General features: G+C 42.9%; 1 protein-coding gene across 7 annotated transcripts in view; it reads left to right on the forward strand.

Annotated features, from left to right (window-relative positions):
• grid2 (glutamate receptor, ionotropic, delta 2) overlaps positions 1-24,763 on the forward strand; it is a 351,085-nt gene that overhangs the window by 223,469 nt on the left and 102,853 nt on the right. For all 7 annotated transcript variants that reach the window (XR_001198414.4, XR_001198415.3, XM_013136897.3 and 4 more), the window contains 3 exons: positions 11,843-11,896; positions 14,981-15,154; positions 22,678-22,839. Coding sequence is in view for 5 of the 7 variants with exons in the window: in XM_013136897.3 (XP_012992351.1) it covers positions 11,843-11,896; positions 14,981-15,154; positions 22,678-22,839 (390 nt within the window). In the remaining 2 variants the exon portion in view is untranslated. The remainder of the gene's footprint in view (positions 1-11,842; positions 11,897-14,980; positions 15,155-22,677; positions 22,840-24,763) is intronic.

A 24,763-nucleotide genomic window follows, 5' to 3' on the forward strand; every position in this document is an offset into this window, starting at 1 on the left:
AGGAAGTTATGAAGTTATTTATTGGGTAAGGACAATTTTTCAATTGAGAGTCCAAGTTCCCACGGTTCTGGAACAGATTTAGCACCGTTAGTGTGATTTAAGGCGATGGTGATGACGGATGAGAAGCTAGACCGTTCCTCTCACGGTGTAATCACGGACGCTTTGATCTAAGAGACACAACGCCTTACCTGCTGCTATCTGTCAGTCAGATAAAAGACTCACCCGGACTCACTCGCTCACTTAAACCCTCAGCTTTCCAGGGCCAAGCAAGCTCTCCCAGGGATCCTAATGAGCCCCGCTTCAACCCAAACGGAAGAGTTATAGAAGTGTTTTACAACATGTGACCTTGGGACAAACCAGTTTTAACTGACATTTTTGTCATGAAAAATATAAAAATAAAGATGAATGATGAATTTACTATGAAAAAAATCTACGCCGGAAGATCTATTGGCGTAAACCCCTTTGAATTTGGGATATTCTGTGTGCAATCCAGTCACACAATACTTGGGTATTAATAAAGAAATAGTTTCATGAAATTGATTCATAGAAGAGGACTTGAAAAGTTCTAAAAATGTTCTCTAAAATGTACAGTTCAAAAATATGTCTTATAAAATCTAACTTGTTTTTAAGTGAAAAAGGTAAATTTTTCTTATCAAGCTAAAGTTGAATCAGATAACACCGCTTGGGTTTAGAAAATATGCTTTGAATATCAAGTAATATGTCTTGTTCCATCTGCAGATTATTTCACTTAATTCATGCAAATATCCCCTTAAATATAGTTCAGTTTTAGTTAAACTTTTTTTTTGCAGTGTTTTGAATCATGAAGCAGGATCACAGTTCTGAAATCTCTGACTTGAGAAGACAGTTCTGAAGACAGGTTAAAAAATTCTAATAGATAGATCTGGTCCCAAGTCTTTGATTATTCATATTATTAATTATTGTCCTCTTTCACCTCAGCTATCATTTGTTTCTCAGCTTTTTGCAGATGCCCAGAACATGCTCTCTTGATTGTAAAAAAATATATATACTACAGGGGACCTGAGCATGAATTATGGTCTATTGGAGAGGTATTTCTGTTTTTCTCTACTACAATAAATGAATTACATGAATGAAATAGTTATTTCTCAAAAATTCCAAATGAACTTTCTGTGCAGATTGAACCTTGTAGCTCCTCCAGGTTGAAATATCAGGATCACAATGTTCTGTCTTCAATTGTACCAAACTGATTACATCAAAATGCCTCAGCATTCTGATTCTCTAAACTGCTGAGAACCTTTATTGGGTCATGAAAAAAGTATTCACTTCAAAAGCATCCTGAGATCTGCGTTGTGAAGTCTTTCACAATTTACCAACAGCAATGCAAGGATGTGTTTTCCAAAAAAAAAAAAAAAAAATAGAAATAAAAAACGTGAAGTAACAGTACAAGAAGTGACAAAGCCGTAACAAACCATAAGACAAATCTCACTTACCCTACCCCGCGTGTGAGAGTTCCCCTCCCCCCATCCATGTCCCCTCTATCACCCCCTGGACACTCCCCTGCAAATGGACACTCCCCCACAGAATTCGTAAAGAATCCGGAGCTTGGTCTAATGCACATTAATGATTCTGAGCCCATGAATTGGAGTTCCAGTGCTTACACTGTAAATGCAAATGACGTTTACCTCTGCTCAGCAAACAAGCAACCCAGACATTTGTAGGCTGAGAAATAAGGTTTATGGCTCTGGGATGTCTCTCAGAATGGATAAGAAGGAAGATTTATTTGTTTTTTGGGGCTTCAATTTCACAAATGAAGCTTGATTGCTTTCCTGTTTCTAAAATATGTTAAATGAGAAATAAAGTTTATGGAATTGAAAACGAACTAACATCAAATGTTGACAATTTCTGAAACACAAATGTAGCTATACAGGGTTATAGTTACTATGGAAATGATTAGAATCCCTATGGATTAATGGTTGCTACTATATACTGTATGTGTATAGTCCATTTAATATGTACTGTATGTGTATAGTCCATTTAATATGTACTGTATGTGTATAGTCCATTTACTATATACTGCATGTGTATAGTCCATTTACTATATACTGTATGTGTATAGTCCATTTACTATATACTGTATGTGTATAGTCCATTTACTATATACTGTATGTGTATAGTCCATTTACTATATACTGTATGTGTATAGTCCATTAACTATATACTGTATGTGTATAGTCCATTTACTATATACTGTATGTGTATAGTCCATTTACTATATACTGCATGTGTATAGTCCATTTACTATATACTGTATGTGTATAGTCCATTTACTATATACTGTATGTGTATAGTCCATTTACTATATACTGTATGTGTATAGTCCATTTACTATATACTGTATGTGTATAGTCCATTAACTGTATACTGTATGTGTATAGTCCATTTACTATATACTGTATGTGTATAGTCCATTTACTACCAACTGTATGTGTATAGTCAATTTACTATATACTGTATGTGTATAGTCTATTTACTATATACTGTATGTGTATAGTCCATTTACTATATACTGTATGTGTATAGTCCATTTACTATTTACTGTATGTGTATAGTCAATTTACTATATACTGTATGTGTATAGTCTATTTACTATATACTGTATGTGTATAGTCTATTTACTATATACTGTATGTGTATAGTCCATTTACTATATACTATATGTGTATAGTCCATTAACTATAAACTGTATGTTTATAGTCCATTTACTATATACTGTATGTGTATAGTCAATTTACTATAAACAGTATGTTTATAGTCCATTTACTATATACTGTATGTGTATAGTCCATTTACTATATATTGTATGTGTATAGTCCATTTACTATATACTATATGTGTATAGTCCATTTACTACCAACTGTATGTGTATTGTCCATTTACTATATACTGTATGTGTATAGTCCATTTACTATATACTGTATGTGTATAGTCCATTTACTATCAACTGTATGTGTATAGTCCATTTACTATTTACTGTATGTGTATAGTCCATTTACTATATACTGTATGTGTATAGTCCATTTACTATCAACTGTATGTGTATAGTCCATTTACTGTTTACTGTATGTGTATAGTCCATTTACTATATACTGTATTTGTATAGTCCATTTACTATATACTGTATGTGTATAGTCCATTTACTATATACTGTATGTGTATAGTTCATTTACTATATACTGTATGTGTATAGTCCATTTACTATATACTGTATGTGTATAGTCCATTTAATATTTACTGTATGTGTATAGTCCATTTACTATTTACTGTATGTGTATAGTCAATTTACTATATACTGTATGTGTATAGTCTATTTACTATATACTGTATGTGTATAGTCTATTTACTATATACTGTATGTGTATAGTCCATTTACTATATACTATATGTGTATAGTCCATTAACTATAAACTGTATGTTTATAGTCCATTTACTATATACTGTATGTGTATAGTCAATTTACTATAAACAGTATGTTTATAGTCCATTTACTATATACTGTATGTGTATAGTCCATTTACTATATATTGTATGTGTATAGTCCATTTACTATATACTATATGTGTATAGTCCATTTACTACCAACTATATGTGTATTGTCCATTTACTATATACTGTATGTGTATAGTCCATTTACTATATACTGTATGTGTATAGTCCATTTACTATCAACTGTATGTGTATAGTCCATTTACTATTTACTGTATGTGTATAGTCCATTTACTATATACTGTATGTGTATAGTCCATTTACTATCAACTGTATGTGTATAGTCCATTTACTGTTTACTGTATGTGTATAGTCCATTTACTATATACTGTATGTGTATAGTCCATTTACTATATACTGTATGTGTATAGTCCATTTACTATATACTGTATGTGTATAGTTCATTTACTATATACTGTATGTGTATAGTCCATTTACTATATACTGTATGTGTATAGTCCATTTAATATTTACTGTATGTGTATAGTCCATTTACTATCAACTGTATGTGCAGAGTCATATTCCTAACAGGCTAGGTAAGGATGTCATGTCAGATGATGTGATAGTAAAATGGCAACAGTTTTCCTTGCCTCAGCTTTTCCCATAAACCCTACTGCTTTAAGTACACAGTATATACATGAACCAAACTACTTTTTAGCTCATTTAGCAGAAATTCTTATCTAGAAGTATGGCAGCGTTAAGGGTGTTGCCTGATCAGTGACAGGTTTTCATGGTCGACTCAGGGATTGAAACCAGCAGCTTTTTGGCTACTGGCCAATAAGGCCCAACTCTCTAACCACAAGGTGATCTGCTGCCCTGGCATATTTGGAAGGCTTTGTAATGCATGCGGTAACAACAGAGAAATGTATTCTCTGTTTGGCTTAAATATTTACTATCGTCATCTAGCTTTCCACACAAACAAACCTTCAAATATTATAATGTGCCTGAGATCTGGCTGTATATGGGTATTCAGATAGCTGGGTATTATCGGAGTGCAAGGTCTAAATCATATACATGTCGTGAACAGCTCTATGCAGTATCCACACGCATTCGATGAATGGTAGGAGTCATTGTATACGAGCCATGTATATATCTAGGTTTCAAAGGCTGGCCCTAAAACGATGTGTGCGTGATCATATAAAAGTAATCACAAATATTTGTTAATTATCATCAACCTAACACTGTCCTTGATTAAGAGTTTCAGAAATAGTTTCTTCCGCTTACTGATAAGCATATCCCCAGCACGAAACAAACTGCTAGAACTTCCAAATCAATCAATCAATCAATCAAATGTATTTATAAAGCCTTTTACACAACAGCAGTTGTCACAAAGTGCTTTTACAGAAACACCCAGCCTTAAACCCCAAGGAGCAAACAACAGTAGTGTTGAACAGAATAGATGCGGAATTGAATTTATGGCTGAAGAATTTATCCTGGACAAGCAGGGGAGAGTACTAATGGGCGTGAAGGAACGCAGAGAGCCTGACACTTACTGATGCCCGTTCACCCACACACACAAACACACACTCCCGCTCCCTGCTGTAAGTCAGTGAAGCATGGCCTCATCCGTACTCAGTGTGGGGGGCTGGTTTCCCAGACTCCCTGACACCCAACACACTGCTGGAAGTCTGCCGTATTACCGTGAACACACATAGCAGGATGTAAATGTTCAAGTCATCCGAGAGAGGGGGGAGGGGGGGTGAGGTGGACATAGTGGGAGAGCGTGGTTGATAGAGGGAGTTGGAGGTAGAGTGAGGAGGGAGAAAGGGAGGGAGAGGGAGCGAAAGAGAGAAGGATAAATGGGGAGAAGCGGGTGGATGGGAGGGAAGGGCAGATAGAAGAGGGTAAAAGAGATGTAATGAATTGAATTATCATCCCGTGAGTCACAGCCAGCGCTGAAAATAGTTCCAATCATATGTGTCACGGAGACAGACCTCCAGTGTCGTCAAGACCCTCACCTGGGACACTGACAAGGTTGTCATAGTTTCGGGCTCGCTGACTAATGAACCGAACCAGGGGAGAGATGGAGAAACAGTGGGCCTGTTTTCCCAGTAGTTAGTAGAACTTGATACTGCGTAGCCAAGTACTGCGTTTACCACTACAGTAAAACTAACACAGTACGTAACAAATACCTCCTCCAGACTGCTGCATATTGAGAATAAATGCGTCACCTAATGCGCAATTAGGCATGCGTTAATTCCCGTCCTTGGTTCATTCTGGAGCGGTGCAACCACTAATCTGATTATAAGCTCTTGTCAAACACATCGGCCCGGGAAGACGATTACTTTCCTCGGTAGTGTGCAGCGCAATCTTGTACATGAAAAGCCTTAATGAGAATGGCATGTGACCATTTAAAGCACACTCAGTATTTCAAATGTCACCTGCTGTCAAACTTTCCATTTGTTTTTACATAGTCAGAATGTCAACCATTTAGGAAAAGCCTTTCCAGTTGTGTTTGGTCTACCCCCCCTGTTTCACTCATGTTCCAATTGACAGGTTGGTTTATAGGACATGTCTACAGTGTAATTATGAAGTTTTATTGAGTCTTTGTGGGAGATTAAAACACTATTAGCGCTCCGCTGTCATACTCTCCAGCTGTTGCTTTTGTTTATGACCAGTGTGTTTTACGACAGCCCTGCTTTAGTCACCTAGACAATTAGGTTTAATGAAATACAGTGCCGGCACACTGAGCAGGAGAAACATGGGCTTCTGGATGGCGAGAGAACAGGGATGGAGAGAGTGATGATGACACTATTAAAAGAGAGATGGAGAGAGTGATGATGACACTATGAAGAGAGAGATGGAGAGAGTGATGATGACACTATGAAGAGAGAGATGGAGAGAGTGATGATGACACTATGAAAAGGGAGATGGAGAGAGTGATGATGACACTATGAAAAGAGAGATGGAGAGTGATGATGACACTATGAAGAGAGAGATGGAGAGAGTGATGATGACACTATGAAGAGAGTGATGGAGAGAGTGATGATGACACTATGAAGAGAGAGATGGAGAGAGTGATGATGACACTATGAAGAGAGAGATGGAGAGAGTGATGATGACACTATGAAAAGAGAGATGGAGAGAGTGATGATGACACTATGAAAAGAGAGATGGAGAGAGTGATGATGACACTATGAAGAGAGAGATGGAGAGAGTGATGATGACACTATGAAGAGAGAGATGGAGAGAGTGATGATGACACTATGAAGAGAGAGATGGAGAGTGATGATGACACTATGAAAAGAGAGAGATGGAGAGAGTGATGATGACACTATGAAAAGAGGGATGGAGAGAGTGATGATGACACTATGAAAAGAGAGATGGAGAGAGTGATGATGACACTGAAAACAGAGATGGAGAGAGTGAAGATGACACTATGAAAAGAGAGATGGAGAGAGTGATGATGACACTGAAAACAGAGATGGAGAGAGTGATGATGACACTATGAAAAGAGAGATGGAGAGAGTGATGATGACACTATGAAAAGAGAGATGGAGAGAGTGATGATGACACTATGAAAAGAGAGATGGAGAGAGTGATGATGACACTATGAAGAGAGAGATGGAGAGAGTGATGATGACACTATGAAAAGAGTGATGGAGAGAGTGATGATGACACTATGAAGAGAGTGATGGAGAGAGTGATGATGACACTATGAAGAGAGTGATGATGACACTGGAAAAATAGATAGTGTTGATGACACTATTAAAAGAGGTGGAGAGTGAGACATGAAGAACTCCTCTCATAATATTGTCAAGCCCTGCAATCCCAAGAGTTGAGTAAGGATAACAGTCCCTCCATGCAGCTGATCCCCCAGGCACAAACACAAGCAAAATGCAGCCTGCTATCTGGCCCTCAGCCCACAGCACCCCGAGTCTCAGAAAGTCATAAAGATGTTCTTTATGTGTGTGTGTGTGTGTGTGTGTGTGTGGTAAGTACCCGCAAGGTAAGAGTATTGTGTCAACTGGGTCAAAGGCTGCTGGTTCAAATCCCAGATCTGCTATTGCAGATCTGTGTGTTTGTCGGTTCCCATTGTGGAACGCCCATACGGCTTTCTCCCTTCTCTACAGCAGCTGCAACTTATGCCCTCTAGAATTACACAAATTATAGTGTTCACTCCATTAGCAGCTCCATTATCCCAAAATATTATTGCTAGTTAAGTGTTGACTTGATTTATGTGTGTTTGTATAAAGTATTCATAGCTCGTTCTCGCACCCAGAATGCACAGCATTGAGATTAGAGCATTACCATACTGCTACTGTAGGTCCACCCAGCAGCACAGTGTGGTTGGTCCTTTGGTGTGTGTACTCTAGTTGCTGAACGTGACGTAAACGTAAGCTAACAGGCCATATACCACTGCTTTCAGCCAATCAGTGTTCAGCAATCAAACCAACCAGTGTGCAATAAATGTTAGAGAACATCTGTCATGACAGTATATCATGACAGCAGTATACCGCATCTGTCATCTGTCATGACACCAGTATACCACACATTAAACCACATAGTACTGTATACCACACATTAAACCACATAGTAATATATATCACACATTATACCACATAGTACTGTATATCACACATTATACCACGTAGTACTGTATACCACACATTAAACCACATAGTAATATATATCACACATTATACCACATAGTACTGTATATCACACATTATACCACATAGTACTGTATACCACAGATTAAACCACATAGTAATATATATCACACATTAAACCACATAGTACTGTATATCACAAATTATACCACATAGTAATATATATCACACATTATACCACACAGTACTGTATATCACAAATTATACCACATAGTAATATATATCACACATTATACCACATAGTACTGTATATCACACATTATACCACATAGTACTGTATACCACACATTAAACCACATAGTAATATATATCACACATTATACCACATAGTACTGTATATCACACATTATACCACATAGTACTGTATACCACACATTAAACCACATAGTAATATATATCACACATTATACCACATAGTACTGTATATCACACATTATACCACATAGTACTGTATACCACACATTAAACCACATAGTAATATATATCACACATTAAACCACATAGTACTGTATATCACAAATTATACCACATAGTAATATATATCACACATTATACCACACAGTACTGTATATCACAAATTATACCACATAGTAATATATATCACACATTATACCACATAGTACTGTATATCACACATTATACCACATAGTACTGTATATCACAAATTAAACCGCACAGTAAACCACACATTATACCACATAGTACTGTATATCACAAATTATACCACATAGTAATATATATCACACATTATACCACACAGTACTGTATATCACAAATTATACCACATAGTAATATATATCACACATTATACCACACAGTACTGTATATCACAAATTATACCACATAGTAATATATATCACACATTATACCACATAGTACTGTATATCACACATTATACCACATAGTACTGTATATCACAAATTAAACCGCACAGTAAATCACACATTATACCACATAGTACTGTATATCACAAATTATACCACATAGTAATATATATCACAAATTATACCACATAGTACTGTATATCACAAATTATACCACATAGTACTGTATATCACAACTTATACCACCTAGTACTATATATCACAAATTATACCACATAGTACTGTATATCACAAATTATACCACCTAGTACTGTATATCACAAATTATACCGCACAGTAAACCACGCATTATGCCACATAATACTGCATATATCACAAATTATTCCACATAGTACTCTATACCACATATTATACCACATATTACTGTATATCACAAATTATACCACACACTATACCTTGCATTATACCACATAGTACTGTATATCACAAATTATACCGCACAGAATACCACACATTATACCACATAGTACAGTATATCACAAATTGTACCACACAGAATACCACACAGTAAACTGTACCACATTATACCACCCATTATAGCAAATGATATATCACATATTATATCACATGTTATACCAGAGAGTACTGTATATCACAAATTATACCAGACAGTATACCACACATTATACCATATAGTACTACACATGCTATACAAAACATAGCATATGATATATCACATTTTATACCACACGGTACAACGATTAGTGTACCACATTTTAAACCACAGAGTACATCATAGTATACCAAACATTATAGCACACAGTACACCACATAATGCTACACAGTATACCACAAACCATACTACAGTACATAACTAGTGGCATCAGAGTGTGAACACACATTGGACAAGAAAAGCATTTGCTTGAAAGTGAACAACATCATCGTCAGATCCATCACTGTGCTCGCTTAACTCAGATTGTATTTGTCACACTTGGTATTTCATTAGGATTCAAATCAGCCACGGTTGAAGCAAAGGCTATTAGTCCAAATGTCCAAATTATTAATTTTAAATACCTAATATACATGCATAATATCAATACAATACACAACAGTAAAACAACAAAAATACATCTTGCCAAATCTGTCTCTTCACAGTCTCCATCATACTACTGGGTGTGGGTTTATCAGGTTTCTAAGTGCTTGGTATACTTCAAACTACATTAATTAATTAGCCAACAGGAAACATTCCTGTGGCAATAGGCCTTGGTTTAGTCGGCTTAGCCAACCGACCAATCATCTCCCACAACATCCCGCGTTTTTTGTGGACCCAAGCACCAATCGCTAGGTTTAGCTGGCTTTGGGACAGCTGTATGGGAATTCAGCTGAGCTGTCTCGCTGGCGTGTGCAGAACAAGGTAATTTGGGCTTCGTTAAAATGTGTTCATTATGATAGGAAAGTGTCGTAGGCTATTAGCCAACAGTGGTTAGAGTGGCTGTGATGTAAGTGCTTGAATAAACGTGTTCAGGTAGCTCCAGTCCCCATCCATTTGATTCCACACTTTGCATTGTTTTGAATTGCTAAATTCAAAAGGTGACAAATACATCACACAGGATAAGCCAGTGGCTTCAGGCGGTAGGCGTTCCAGGCTCAGAGGAGCTGTGCACTGTAGCCTGGGGACTAGGTTAGTTGGTTCCAGGGCTTCACTGGTACTGCTCACCCCGGGGATAGTAAAGAGAACAGTCCATGGCTCGGGTGACTATTTTTAGAGTGTTCTCCTCGATAGCAGGAAGCTAGGTTGCGGTGATTAACTTCGCCCTTCGTGCTCCCCCCCCGCCCGATTGTAACACGGCCCGGGGCGGTCCTGTTGCCATAGCAGGCGGTGATGCCGCGGGTGAAGTAGTTCTCAACGGTGCTCAGTAGGGCCGCGGTGGAACCTTTTGAGGACCAGAGGAACCGTGCCAAATCATTTCAGCCTCCTGAGTGGGAAGAGGCTCCGACGTGCTGCGCCCTCTTCATAACTGTGCATGTGAGGCTCTGTTATTATTCCGCGGCGCTCCCGGCCCGCTCCACAGCACCGTCTGGAGTGGCACCACTCTGCCAGGTCTCTGACCGCCTCCTGTTGGGCCGTCTCATTAGCATCAGCGTTCTAGCGTGCCGCCGTCAGGCCCTCGGCGAAACCCAACGGTGCTGGGAAGTCGGGCGCACCCTTGCAAACGCGAGGAGATGAAGCACACAGCCCTGAAGGGCGTCTGTATTCAGGGTCAGTGCTGCAGATGCGTTGTTGTGTATGATCGCCACCTAGGTGCTGGGAGGGCCGTTAGTACGAGAGCACGGTAATGTCACGGTAATGTCAGCCTCCAGCTGGGAGCACCCACGTGTAGCCCCAGATGCATTACTTTCTGTGGTGTCAAAGAATCTGCTAAACGGTGTGACTAAATGACTGATACACACTTAACTCACAATACCATTTCTAATTAACTTTGCACTTCAATATAAATGAATCTCTCTATTGTTGTCCAAAACATGTTCTGTGGGCAGCAGGCATCAAGTACCCTCAGTACCGTTTCAAAAGCACCCATTCATGCGCTTTTATTTTCGTTCCTGCTAATGCGGCACGTTGGACTAAGTGGCTCTGTGATAATGAATGAAAGTGCACTCTTCATCGGTGGCGTTTTCTCTTCAGAACCTTAATCACCTTCTATACACTGTACTAGACAATTCCCGCGATGAGATGGCTCTGACGTCGTCTCATGATAAACGCACTTGTTGAATGAATCTTGAATATCTGAGTATGTACTGAAAATTGCTGACAGAACATGTGTTGCGGTCCTGAGTACGTATACATTTATACACACTGACACATTTTTTTGTTGTTTTTTTCAGGTTGTGGAGACGAACCTTGTGGCGTTTGACTGTCACTGGATCATCATCAATGAGGTCAGTGTGGACGTAGCGTTGCGTGCAGAGCAGCAGCGAGGTTGTGTTTCGGGGTGGGTATGCTAGCAACCGCCAGCTCAGTAGCGGTCTTCAGGCCTGACACGATAGGGGGTGCCGAGGATAACTGAGAACAGAGGTGGGGGGTGCATACTAATCGCAAATGCCCTCAAACTGAAAACAAACACACACATACACACACACACACATACACACACACACACACACTTTAATGATTTTCTGCTGTTCCTGCTGAACCATCATTGAATGCTGTTTTGTGTTTGAAATGGGTAGCATGGGCCAGGTTTTCTCTTACTCTAATATTGATGAGGGGCTTATTGTTGTAATACTTCTCTTTTATCTGACTAACCACACAGATGTTTTTCACGTGGATAGGTAGAGCACTCATAATGGATCTCTATATTTCTCTGTTTTTGAGCTGTGGATTAAAGACAGGCTGGAATTTCTAGTTCTATTTCTCTGTTTCTCTCCTCTCTCTGTCTTTCTCCATCTTTTTTCTTAACCTCTTTCTGTTTCTGTCTCTTCAATTCTTTCTCTGTCTCCTTCTCCGTCCTTCCATCCATCTACCCTCTCTCTCTCTCCATCTCTCTCTCCATCCCTCTCCTCATCCATCCCTCGCTGGATGGAGAACACAAAAAATCTTGCTTGATTTGGAACTGTAACAAAGCAAAATAATATGCCAGTAATGGCTGAACGATAACAGAATGACAGGATTAGGCTAGACTGAAGTGAAAGTCGGATCAACTTAAATAGAGTGCATGTACCTAAATATAGGAGGAGACAGTGTTGTCTTGGACCTCGTGTGGATTCAATTGCTGTGCTATTTGGAGATTAACCCATTCTCCTATTTTAAATGTCAATCGCCTCAGTGTTTGTCCACAAGTATTAATTGTCAAGACAGATTACGTTCTCCTTGTCATGCAGACTCCTAGGCAGGGATGCGGTCAAGCTCACTAATGTCATGAAGACAAAGCCTGTGCAAATGAGAAGTGAAATCTGTCAGCTAGAACGACTTGATTGGGTGTGGGCGGGCAGCAGATAGTCAAGTGGTTGGAGCATTGAACTAGTAACTGAATTGTTGAATCCCCGAGCTGACTTGTTTAATAATGGGCTGTTATGCTCTTGAGCAAGGCACTTAACCCTAATTGCTGTGGATAAGAGCATCTGCTTAGTGACTAAAATGTTATAATGTGTGAGTGGTATATAATCTAGGCAGGTAGGTGGCCAGTAAACAAGGCATGTCGTTGACCCCAGGGGGACCCACAGTCAAGTCCCAATAATTAACACTCACTGAGGATATGACAACAGATCTCAGTACACGTGTCAACTGAAAGACAAAGTATTTGACTGCTACATTTACTACAAAAAAAAAGATGTTGCTCAAATAAAAGGCAACTAACAGAGAAATCGCTGAAAGCCGAAACAAAAACAGAAGCTGATGAAAAACAGGTTGTGAAAAACCCTCTTGGGTTGTCCTCTGATGTTTCAAATGACTGAAAATTGGGTTCTGAAACAAAGCCACAATGAGTGTCCACTATATTTAATGCTCTTCAGAGACTCAAACGGCCAGTAAGTGAATTAAGTTGGCCCAGCTCGTAACCCTCGTCAATATTGTCCAGAGGAGTTTGTACTCTTCTTCTGTTTTCTACATATTTTACGGCGGTATTGATAGGTGCTGGAATAGAAGTAAGACGCATTCGAAATACTTGATGCGCCAGTAAATTGGCAGCGGAGACCTCCGTAGGCCAGCCCAATATGTGTGTTTCCCTCCTGGCCAGTGTTCCTTTCCCTGCCCCTGACCGCCACACACAGTGGGGACCGCAATACTTTTTTGGCAGCGAGTTTTGCAATTTAGCACTCCTGTGTTTCTGCTTCTTCCACGAGCATCTTTCGTGACAGCTTTGCAGGATAATCCCCTTTCAGATTGTTTTACGACAGGGAAATGTTTGGAGCAATGCCTGTTAGGGGAAAAAAGCCAAGAAATTGACACCTCAAATTGCTGCATTGTTTAAAATGAGATTGTCTGTTCCGCTGTGGGCGTGTCAGCCAGGTGTGACAGTGCGTTCTGGTTGGAGTGTTCTCGTCAGATATGGACAATATGGCCACCAGAGCATTTATATAAGAGGTGTGTGTTCTGGGGGCGCGGTCAGCATCACTGATGTCATGCAGGCGAAACATGTACAAATGAAAAGTGAAATATGTCAGCCAGAACGGTTGAGTTTCAGAGCTACCTTCACCAGGGATGTTCCCATGTCTGCTTTCATCAAATCACCAGACCCTGTTCCCTTCCTGGTCTTTGGGCTAAAATTAGCACTGATTCCTCCCCAAGGTTGCACAAGGACACGTGAACAAAGACGCATTCTTATGCATAGTTGCCCTCTCCTACTTTCTCTCTCTGACTCTCTCCGACTCTCCTACTCTTTTACTGCCTCTCTGACTCATTATTTCCCTCTCTTCCTCTCCCCCTGACTCTCTCCCCCTGACTCTCTCCGTCTGTCTCTCCCCCTCTCTAATCCCTCCTGCTCTTTTGCCCATCAGTCTTCATCAAATGAATAATGTCTGGGTGTTTGAGGCCTTGTGTCATGTGCATTCTCATAACATCAGGATAGCAGGAATAATACACTACATGAAATGATGTATGCCATATACAAACGCTTGGGCTGTTGGGGGTTTTTGTGCACACTGTTGTTGTTCATAATGTTGTTGTTTATTGAGTTATGTGTTGTTTTTTGTGTTATACATTGTTGTTTATTTTGTTATTTGTTGTTGTATGTTGTGTTACATGCTGTTGTTTATTGTGTTATTTGTCCTCGTTTATTGTGTTATACATTGTTATTTATTTTGTTGTGTGTTATTGTTTTTTGTGTTATTTGTGGTTGTTTATTGTGTCTTTCTTCATATGGATGATGTTTAGAAAGATTGGTATTGGTACTGCTCTAAACCCAATTGACAGCCTCCCCTGGTGTGTGTGTGTGTGTGTGTGTGTGTGTGCGCGTGTGTGTGTGTGTGCGCGCGTGTGTGTGTGTGTGGATATATGTTTGTGTTTTTATCTCTGTGCTCCAACAGGAGATCTCAGATCAGGACGTCCAAGACCTGGTGATAAAGTCTATTGGGCGTCTGACCCTCATCAGGCAAACCTTCCCCCTCCCACAGAACACCAGCCAGCGTTGTGTCAAGCACAACCATCGGATCAACACCTCCCTCTGCGACCCCAAGGACCCCAAGGCTCAGACCCTCGAGGTACCAGAACCAGGGCGGGGTCCTAAATGGGGCCGTATTATCTAGTTCACTACTCACCCAATCAGATGGTGTTATTTTAGGACACAATTAAAGACTCCCAATTGCACGGCCGCTCTCGCTTCCCCCCAATCACAGGACAAATGATCTGAACGATGACGGCACTGCAACGTCGGCCCGGAGGCTTGGCTTCTCCTGTCGGCATCCTAATTCATTTTCACAAAGCAGCATCAAACATCATAATTCATTGCAATATTATCATTGAAATGTGGCATATATGTTTTTTGATAATTCACTGGGCAGCAATAATGTATGTGCTGTTAACAGTTAAAGACTGTAAAGAAACGGAGGAAAGGAACATTCTGCCCCATTGTCCTATGTACTACGTGTAATGCCAACTGAATGAATATACATTTGAATTCTGTGTGTACAAAGATGAGCCGGGCGGGGTGGGGGGTATTGACACCTACAATTGTAACATGGAGACCTGTTGTTTTTAGTTGTTTGTGCTTTCAAGTAAATCCCAAGGCTTTGGCTAATGTATCTTGCCTTGCCAGGTCAGTGAAGCTACTGACAGGTAATGACAAAGATAGACAGCCTGTGTGAATTGTTGATAGACTGAATGGAAAAAGAACTGTCCACATGAAATAAAGACACAAGGTCTTTGACAAGAGTAAATAAGTAATCTATCACGTTGAATACAAGTTGGAACAGAGAAGACAACCAACAGCGTCGAAGCCCAGAAAAAATGTCTGACAGGCTTTTTTGGAGAAGGCTGTTACAACTCCCGTGTAACCAATGTCAGAAAAAAACGTTCTGTCAACATGGTCAGTGACTCTCGGTGGGCAGCTCTAAAAGTCGTTGTAGCCCTGGTGAATATGACAACACATTTTCGGTTGGGCAGTGTGTCGGGGGGGAGTGTGTGAGGGTGCAGTGTGGGGGGGGGCAGTGTGTGAGGGTGCAGTGTAGGGGGGGCAGTGTGTGAGGGTGCAGTGTAGGGGGGGCAGTGTGTGAGGGTGCAGTGTGGGGGGGGGCAGTGTGTGAGGGTGCAGTGTGGGGGGGCAGTGTGTGAGGGTGCAGTGTGGGGGGTGCAGTGTGTGAGGGCGCAGTGTAGTGGGGAGCAGTCTGTGAGGGTGCAGTGTGGGGCGGGGGAGGCAGTGTGTGAGGGTGCAGTGTGGGGGGGTGCAGTGTGGGGGTGCAGTGTGTGAGGGTGCAGTGTGGGGGGTGCAGTGTGGGGGGGCAGTGTTTGAGGGTGCAGTGTGTGGGGGAGCAGTGTGTGAGGGTGCAGTGTGGGGCGGGGGAGGCAGTGTGTGAGGGTGTGGGGGGGGGCAGTGTGTGAGGGTGCAGTGTAGGGGGGGGCAGTGTGTGAGGGTGCAGGGGGGGGGGGCAGTGTGTGTGTGTGTGGGGGGGGGGCAGTGTGTGTGGGGGAGGGGGGCAGTGTGTGTGGGGGGCCTGTGTGTGTGTGTGGGGGGGCCTGTGTGTGTGTGTGGGGGGGGGCCTGTGTGTGTGTGGGGGGGGGGGCCAGTGTGTGTGTGTGTGGGGGGGCCAGTGTGTGTGTGTGGAGGGCCTGTGTGTGTGTGTGGGGGGGCCTGTGTGTGTGTGGGGGGGGGGCCTGTGTTGTCGGTCAGTATGGAGCCAGAGCAGTTCAGTGGTCAGGAGAGTGGTCCAGAAGAAGCCCAATTTCACACTGCACTGGAGCACATCATCTGGCTCCGCCTAACCCTCTCACACACACACACGCACGCGTGGGCATACGCGCACACACATACACGTGCACACACATGTATGTGTCCCAGCTACCTTTCTGAAAACTAGCCAGGTCAACCCGACCTCCCTGAACACCCCAACCTCTACCCAGCATTCATTTCATACAAGTCAAAGGCTCATTTTTCCTGCTGGGCTCAGAATAACAATGGTGTTACCCCAGAGTCAACAGGATTCACTGTCAGACTCTCTCTCTCTCTCTCACTCTCCGCTCTTTTTATTTTTCAGTCTGTGGACAGGTCCTTGTGGAACAGTTAGGACACAGGAATCACTGTCATTTTTCTGTATACAAACTGCCTTTCCCTTGAAGCTGCAAAGTAATAATCCTTTGTTGTGAGCGAGTGCAAGCACATCCTGACACTTCTGGGCTCCCTCAGAACCGGGCTGTTCACACCGGAATGGAGGAAATGGAAATGGTACACATGCAAAGTTCTGTCTGAGCCGTGTGTTCGTCCAGCGTCCAACTCTGTGAAGTTGGAAAGGCTTTCAGGTAGCCAGCCGGACGTCTGTGGCTATGTGTATGTAATGAATCAGACGTGTTGCTCTACCTTCCTGGTAGTGCCCATCGAACTACCCAGGGACCCACACCAGACCTGCATCCATCCATCTGGGATAGGTCCAAAGCATCTCTGCTAATTCCCTGTGAACATCTGAGGCATTTAAACCATTATCCCTAATCAATGTATTAATTAATGACCTTGTCAGGAGCATTGCATAAACCCCAGGCATACAAAACATGTAATGTGTTTTGCACAGGGCAGCTGGGGTGCACATTGTTCGCTGCTGTATTTCCTTTGTCCTGGGCCCATTGCGAAACACACAAAAGGGGCCCTGGTCAAATCCATGGGGCCACTTGTTAAATCAATGGGGCCCTGGTTAAATCCACAGGACCCTGGTAAAATCCATGGAGTTCTGGTTAAAACCACGGGACCCTGGTAAAATCCTTGGGTTCTGGTTAAATCCACAGGACCCTGGTAAAATCCTTGGGTCCTGGTCAAATTTAGTGCACTTCAGAGGGAATAGGGTGGTGGTTGGGACACGGTTCCTGCCGTAGTACTGATGCATCCTGGAAAAGCGTCAGGGCGACATAGTCGTTCCTCTTCCACAGACAGGGCCGATGCTTCGGGAAGGCGGCACTCGATATCGTGTCAAGTGTGGCTGAGCGTTGCCGGTTAATAAACTACGGCAAACATATTTGCCACTCTCTCCCCTATTTATTACATTGATTCTCATTAATATGGAGACAACACTGCTGCTAAATCACAGCACGATCGATCAGGGCCTGAATTAACTCTCCTCTCCCTGTGTCTTCTCATTCTACTTCATCGTTTTATCCGAACGGACCCGTATTCCATATAGGGGGCTTAAAAGAATGCAATGTAGGGAACATGACACCAGGTCATTGATGATAGACTGACCATACACACACACACGTACACACACACACACACACACGCACACGGTTAGACAGTTAGAAAAGACATAACAGATGTTGTGTCCGGCCTGGTTCTGAGGTCCACCTGTGTGTTGTCTGAGTAGCCGTGGGGTCGGACACGGTGCTGCCTGAAGAATTCTGACCAAGCGCAGCAAACGTGTAAAGGGAGAACAGAGGGGTTCCTACAGCTGACCCTTGTGGGACGCCACAGGCTGCGGCGGACTCCTCTGACCTTGCCTTCGCCGAGGTTGGCGTGCTGCTTGTGGCTGGAGAGGTCGGAGGGGAGCCGGTTCAGGGCTGTCCAACACGTGACACTTTTCTCCCCGAGGCGCTGCAGTGGTATGGTGTGACCCATGGGAACCGGCACTTTGGTCTGGGAGAATCAAGATGGCGGGTAAGCCCTCATTAAAAGTGCCGCTCAAGGGCCTTGAAAGGAGGGTAACGATGAGCATCTACGTTCAACTCACTCGCGAGGGCACGGGCCTTAACAGCAGGCTGCTTACCGCCGAGGTGTGAGTGAAGTTGAATTGTCACAAGCTTCACCAGGACTAGGTAGTAATGAGAGGTTAGAGAGGAGGTCTGGGTCAAGGGACGGTTGAGCAAGAGGCTGAAGGCAGCAATTTTGAAGAGTGACGGGCCCCTGCCCACCCTGACACGACTCTCTGAACAGATTGGTGACAGCGATGGGGGCATTTGGTGGAGGGGGCCACTGTTCTAAGTGCAGCAGCTGACACCAGAGCAGAGTCCTTCTTTGGATGAGCAGACGTGGGTGTTGGAGGAGGCGTTGATTACAGTGACTGCAGTTTTGAAGAGATCAGCGAATGTGGTGCATTGTTCCATAGTTGGGTGGGCCAGAGTCTGGGTGGAGGAGTCGAACAGTGGGAAACAGGGTTTTGGGATTTGTTCCGGCGCATGAAAGAGTGGATGGTGAATCGGGCTGCTTTTTATGCTCTGAAATAATAAGCAGGTGCTTTTGCAGAGCATTATTAAGCACATGTTTTTCGTGGAGCAGTAATAACCAGATGGTATTTGTGGAGCAGTAATAACCATATGGTATTTGTGCAGGAGTAATAACCAGGTTTTTTTTGTGGAGCAGTAAAAACCAGGTGTTTTTTGTGGAGCAGTAATAACCAGGTGTTTTTTTTGGAGCAGTAATAACCAGGTGTTTTTCGTGGAGCAGTAATAACCAGGTGTTTTTTGTGGAGCGGTAATAACCAGGTGTTTTTCGTGGAGCAGTAATAACCCGGTGTTTTTTGTGGAGCGGTAATAACCAGGTGTTTTTCGTGGAGCAGTAATAACCAGGTGGGTTTTGTGGAGCAGTAATAACCAGGTGGGTTTTGTGGAGCAGTAATAACCAGGTGTTTTTTGTGGAGCGGTAATAACCAGGTGTTTTTCGTGGAGCGGTAATAATCAGGTGTTTTTCGTGGAGCGGTAATAACCAGGTGTTTTTCGTGGAGCAGTAATAACCAGGTGGGTTTTGTGGAGCAGTAATAACCAGGTGGGTTTTGTGGAGCAGTAATAACCAGGTGGGTTTTGTGGAGCAGTAATAACCAGATGGGTTTTGTGGAGCAGTAATAACCAGGTGGGTTTCGTGGAGCAGTAATAACCAGGTGGGTTTTGTGGAGCAGTAATAACCAGGTGGGTTTTGTGGAGCAGTAATAACCAGGTGGGTTTTGTGGAGCAGTAATAACCAGGTGGGTTTTGTGGAGCAGTAATAACCAGGTGGGTTTTGTGGAGCAGTAATAACCAGGTGGGTTTTGTGGAGCAGTAATAACCAGGTGGGTTTTGTGGAGCAGTAATAGACAGTGCCGTGCGTAACAGGATTTGAGTGAGAGGCTGAACATATATATTTTTACATTTCTGCAGTGAGAAAACTTTTGGCCTAGAAATACCTTTTTCCGTAGGATTTCAAGTTAAAGAAGACCTTTTTTAAGCTCTTAACTCAGGGTTCTTTATCCTCTTAAGGCTGCATTCAGTAACCCACCATTGTAATTGAGTGTCCCCCGTTCCTTTTCTTTGTATTCCTTTTCTTGACTCCCTGAGAAAACGGGTGGAACTCTTCATGCATGCATTCAGTGCAGACATTAAAGAGTTACAATCAGCTAGCTCTACTGAAGGGGGACTAGCTTGTGAACCATTTGTCTTCTTGCAAGCCCACCTCACCAGGGGTGAGCTCAGCTGTTTGGGCAGGGAGTCCTGCAACTTTGTTTCTGAAACAGATTTTCTGAAAGTGCAGATGTAGTTATAGACCATGTCACGGCACTAAGGCCTTCTAGCTCATTTACACCTAGGTCTGAGGCTGGGAATTCTCCAATGATGATTTCTAGTGTATGCCCACGATTGTGTGTGGGGAAATTGACTTGCTGTTAGACAGGTTAAGACAGTCAAACACCTTCAGGAAGTCGTGGCAGAGGAACATTTTCTTGAATCAACAGGAATATTGGAGTCCCTTAGAATAACAATTTTGGAGAAGGTAACACGGAAATCTGATCAGATAAAATGGTAGTGAAAAAGACCTTATTGGTTTAAGGGGTTGAGGCATTAGTATTACTTTGAGAGTACTGGGAGATGTCTTTCTTAAAGCCATGCACATAATTGACAAGCCAGCTGGTCAATTATGATTTTCATTTGAAAACACTTTTTTAGTAGAATTTCTGTGCTATGTTTCTGTGGATCCTTATAGTCCCAGGTCATTGTTGCTGATGAACTCTTGTGGCTCTTATAGTGGGTTTTCCAAAGACTTCATAGTAAACATTGCCTGAGGGAGAGGCTGAACATGGACGTATTTTTTTGAATGGCTGCAGAGAGTCAGAATTTTTGCTGGATAGAGTTAGTAGAGAGGGATAAGCACAGTATACTGGGGGAACACTTTTGGCTTGTGAATTAATTTCTCACCGCCTCGCCTTTTTCCGTGGGTTCCCAAATTGAAGAAAGACCTTTGTTAAGCTCTTTACTCAGGGTTTGTTTATCCATAGAAAACCCTGCCAGAACCTTCCCTAGTAGTCCCCCATTCCTGGTCTTTGTATTCCTTTATAAACCTCCCAGAGATACTGGGTGGAATTCGTCCATGCAGATATTCAAGGCAGCAGCATTCAAAAGAAAACAACCAGCCTGCTGTAATTTGTCGATGACAGAAAAGTAAAATTTCTGGCTCAGTATCAATATTGAGATAAAAAGAAAAGATTAGATAAGAAAAAAATCTACACTTGATTAGCAGCTCAAGATTAAGTGTCATTAAAGAAAAATGCGCATAAACAAAACAGCGATAAATAAAATGCTATTTGCATAATAAGCTGATGGCAACCATCTACAAGACCACATTGAACAAGGAAGGACCATGAATCTCATCAGTCTGTTATTCATGTCTGTGTTTCCTAATTACAGGAGGGTATGTGGTAAAGCGCGAAACAGAAAGGTGTTTTTCTTTCTTGTTCTGTTTGCCTCGAATGTAGGGAAAGCTACAGAGATACGCCAAAGCTGCCTGAATCATTCTGCCGCCTTTTTCACCCCTTTTTCCGGGAAATGGGAGCATCCTCGATGTGTAATGCAAACAGCGGTTAGAGCGGATGTTTGCCAGGAGGAGATCAGAGACAGAGCTACAAATGGCAGGTGTTAGGTGTTGCTTCTTTACCTAAGATCAAAGAACTGATGAAATGATGCGAGCGCGTGCATCAATTTTCTTTCAAATGATGCCAGGCTGAGACGGCCTAGTCCTTATGATCACTGCCTGTCTCGCTGCCAGGTGTCACAGTAGCTTTTAGAAGGTTGCCGACTCAGAGCGGGGCGTCCCAAACGGTCTCCACATGAAGATGGTGCCACATGTAGGGGCCTGGCAGACATTTGGGATCAGGCCAAAGGGTGTTTACGATGACAAACCATGATTACCTGTTGGTGTGTAAGGCCGTGCCTGTAGCCGAAGGTTAGTCTCTCTGTAAAATCCACTCATCCGGTTTCCTCTTTAGTAACGCAACGCTAAATTGTTACTCTTAAATGGGGAAAATAATACATAACGAACTACAACACGTGTTTTTACCCAGTGTATTTCCTTAGGTGTTTTTTGGAAATGTGATTTGGAAGATATTTTATATTTCCCATGCATCCTAAAATGATCCCTCCAAAAATATTGTAGATATATTTCATTGGATATGTTTGTGTCCCTTTGACTTTCTTCCCTCTTACCCATGGTTCAGTATATTGACATCCTCTCTTGTTTTCCCTCTCTTTCTCTCTTTCCTTTGGTGTCACCCCTTCATTTCCACTTCCCCTCTTTTGTCTCATCCACCTCTCCCTCTGTCATTTCTCCTTCCCTCCCCATCTCTTCTGCCAGATTACCAACCGCTACATCTACGACACAGTGCTGCTATTGGCCAACACGTTCCACAGGAAGCTGGAGGACAGGAAGTGGCACAGCATGGCCAGCCTCACCTGCATCCGCAAGAACTCCAAACCCTGGCAAGGAGGACGCCCCATGCTGGATAACGTCAAAAAGGTAAGGTTCCGTACAGATCTATTCTCAGACCCTTATCCCTAATCATCTCCTTAAGGCTGTTTCTACATTATCTATCTTGGTCATTTGATGATGTCGTCGATGTGCCTCGTAAAGGAGCACCCGTAGACAGAGGCGTACTTTGAGTGCTTTTCGTGCCCTACGTTGCCCTACGTTGGAGGAACTGGGATGCTGATAGGACGTTCTGGGAGTCCACCCCATATCCAGACAAGGAGTCAACGATGCGGTAAACCGGCCAACCCGAAAAACACCATGGAGGATGAAAATGTTCCAGAGAAAACAAAGTGGATATTCACCAAACCCAGCATGGTTTATTTATTGTCACAGTCCCGTAATGTGGTTACTCAAGTACTATTTGGATATTTATAGCTTTAACCCCTGCATACCATGTAAGAATTTCCCATTTCATGTTTGAAAGTGAGTGCTAAATGCTAACTCCTGTTTGTATGAACTGATGGCATATCTAGCTTAGAGAAATGGGGGATGGCGGTCAGTCATTTCAGCTATATTTGTTAATTGATAGCGGTTAATTGATAACTATGAGATCTCAACATAGTTTGAAATACACATCAAGAATATACTAAATCTGATTGTGATGCGAGGGAATGACGAGACTCATGTTTTCCCCACCACATCTTTCCCCCCACACATCCCAGTAGCATTTCTATTGTTATGAGAGATGCTGAACACAAGGAGAGATTTACAACACTTTGAAGTGGCGCATATTTTGCACTGATGGGTCCTAACGTGCTGTTAAGCGGGCCTCATGGACAAGTGTTGCGATTCAATTGTACAAAAAAAGTCTATAACAGTGGTAAGTGACGGGTGTTCCAGAAAGCTCTGGCTCAAGGCAAGCATGGATGGATTGATGGATGGTTCTGTGGTTAGTCAAAAGGCATCAACTGCAGCAACGAAAAAGACGCCACTGTGCATTTTAAATGAATGATTCAGAGGCCCGGCATGTCCGCAAATCCAGGTGGAAACCGGTGGATTTGGAAGCTGGGATCAGACAGTATCCAGGTCAGCGACACAACCAACAGAGAGGGATGACCAGGTGGCCTGTGGGTTGTCTCGGTCAGCATCACACAGGACCTGAGGCATTGCTCAAGGGCCCGGGTCATCCTGAGATCCAACATGAAATGACAGAGTTCCTGAAATCCGACAGGATTTCTCAACAAATACATCGCTCAGACTGGCCCAAGTTCCCTGTCCCATGAGCTACCACAGTGTAGATGCAGTAAACCGAAACACGGCAGAATCCCCGCCCGCTTTGCCGTGCACCGGCCCAGACCAACAAAGGGTCCACAGAGTGTAACCTCCCATCGCAAAAGCCCCAAGTGCCGAGCCGGACAGAAAGATCTCCTCAGTGACCCTCTCACTTGATTGTGGCAACAAGCTCGGGCACGATGGAACACGAGTGAGCCAGTGACCCTGCTTTCTCCAGAGCCGCCGATGCGGGACAGTACAGGAGGTGACGTTGACACCTTCTCTCTCTCTCTTGCCTCCCCTCCTGGGTGGGGGGGGGCTTACTCTGCACCTGTACACACATGCCTGGAAAACACGCACCCGACCGTGGCGTTCTCACCGCCTGCCCCTCGGTCGTAAGCCGTGCGAGCGTTCAGCGAATGCGACACCAGCCCTGCCGTAGGGAAGGTGATCCGGTAAGAAAAAGAAACGGTGTCCCAGTGATTCAGTCCTGTCCAGCCAGCCCTGGGACTTGGCACGTGTCAGCTGTTCTCTCCTTCACTCTCCCATTCTCTATGGTCCTGTGTGGCTGCTGGGGTGGGGGCTGTTCTACCCTGTTCTTTGCCATTATCTGTTCGCCCCCCTTGTGCGTTTTTTGTGCGTAATAACTGTATAGGTGATGTTAATGTGACATGTGACTTGCCATTTCCTTGTGAGCCAG

This window comes from Esox lucius, chromosome 13 (genome assembly GCF_011004845.1).
Source record: "Esox lucius isolate fEsoLuc1 chromosome 13, fEsoLuc1.pri, whole genome shotgun sequence".
NCBI lineage: Eukaryota > Metazoa > Chordata > Actinopteri > Esociformes > Esocidae > Esox > Esox lucius.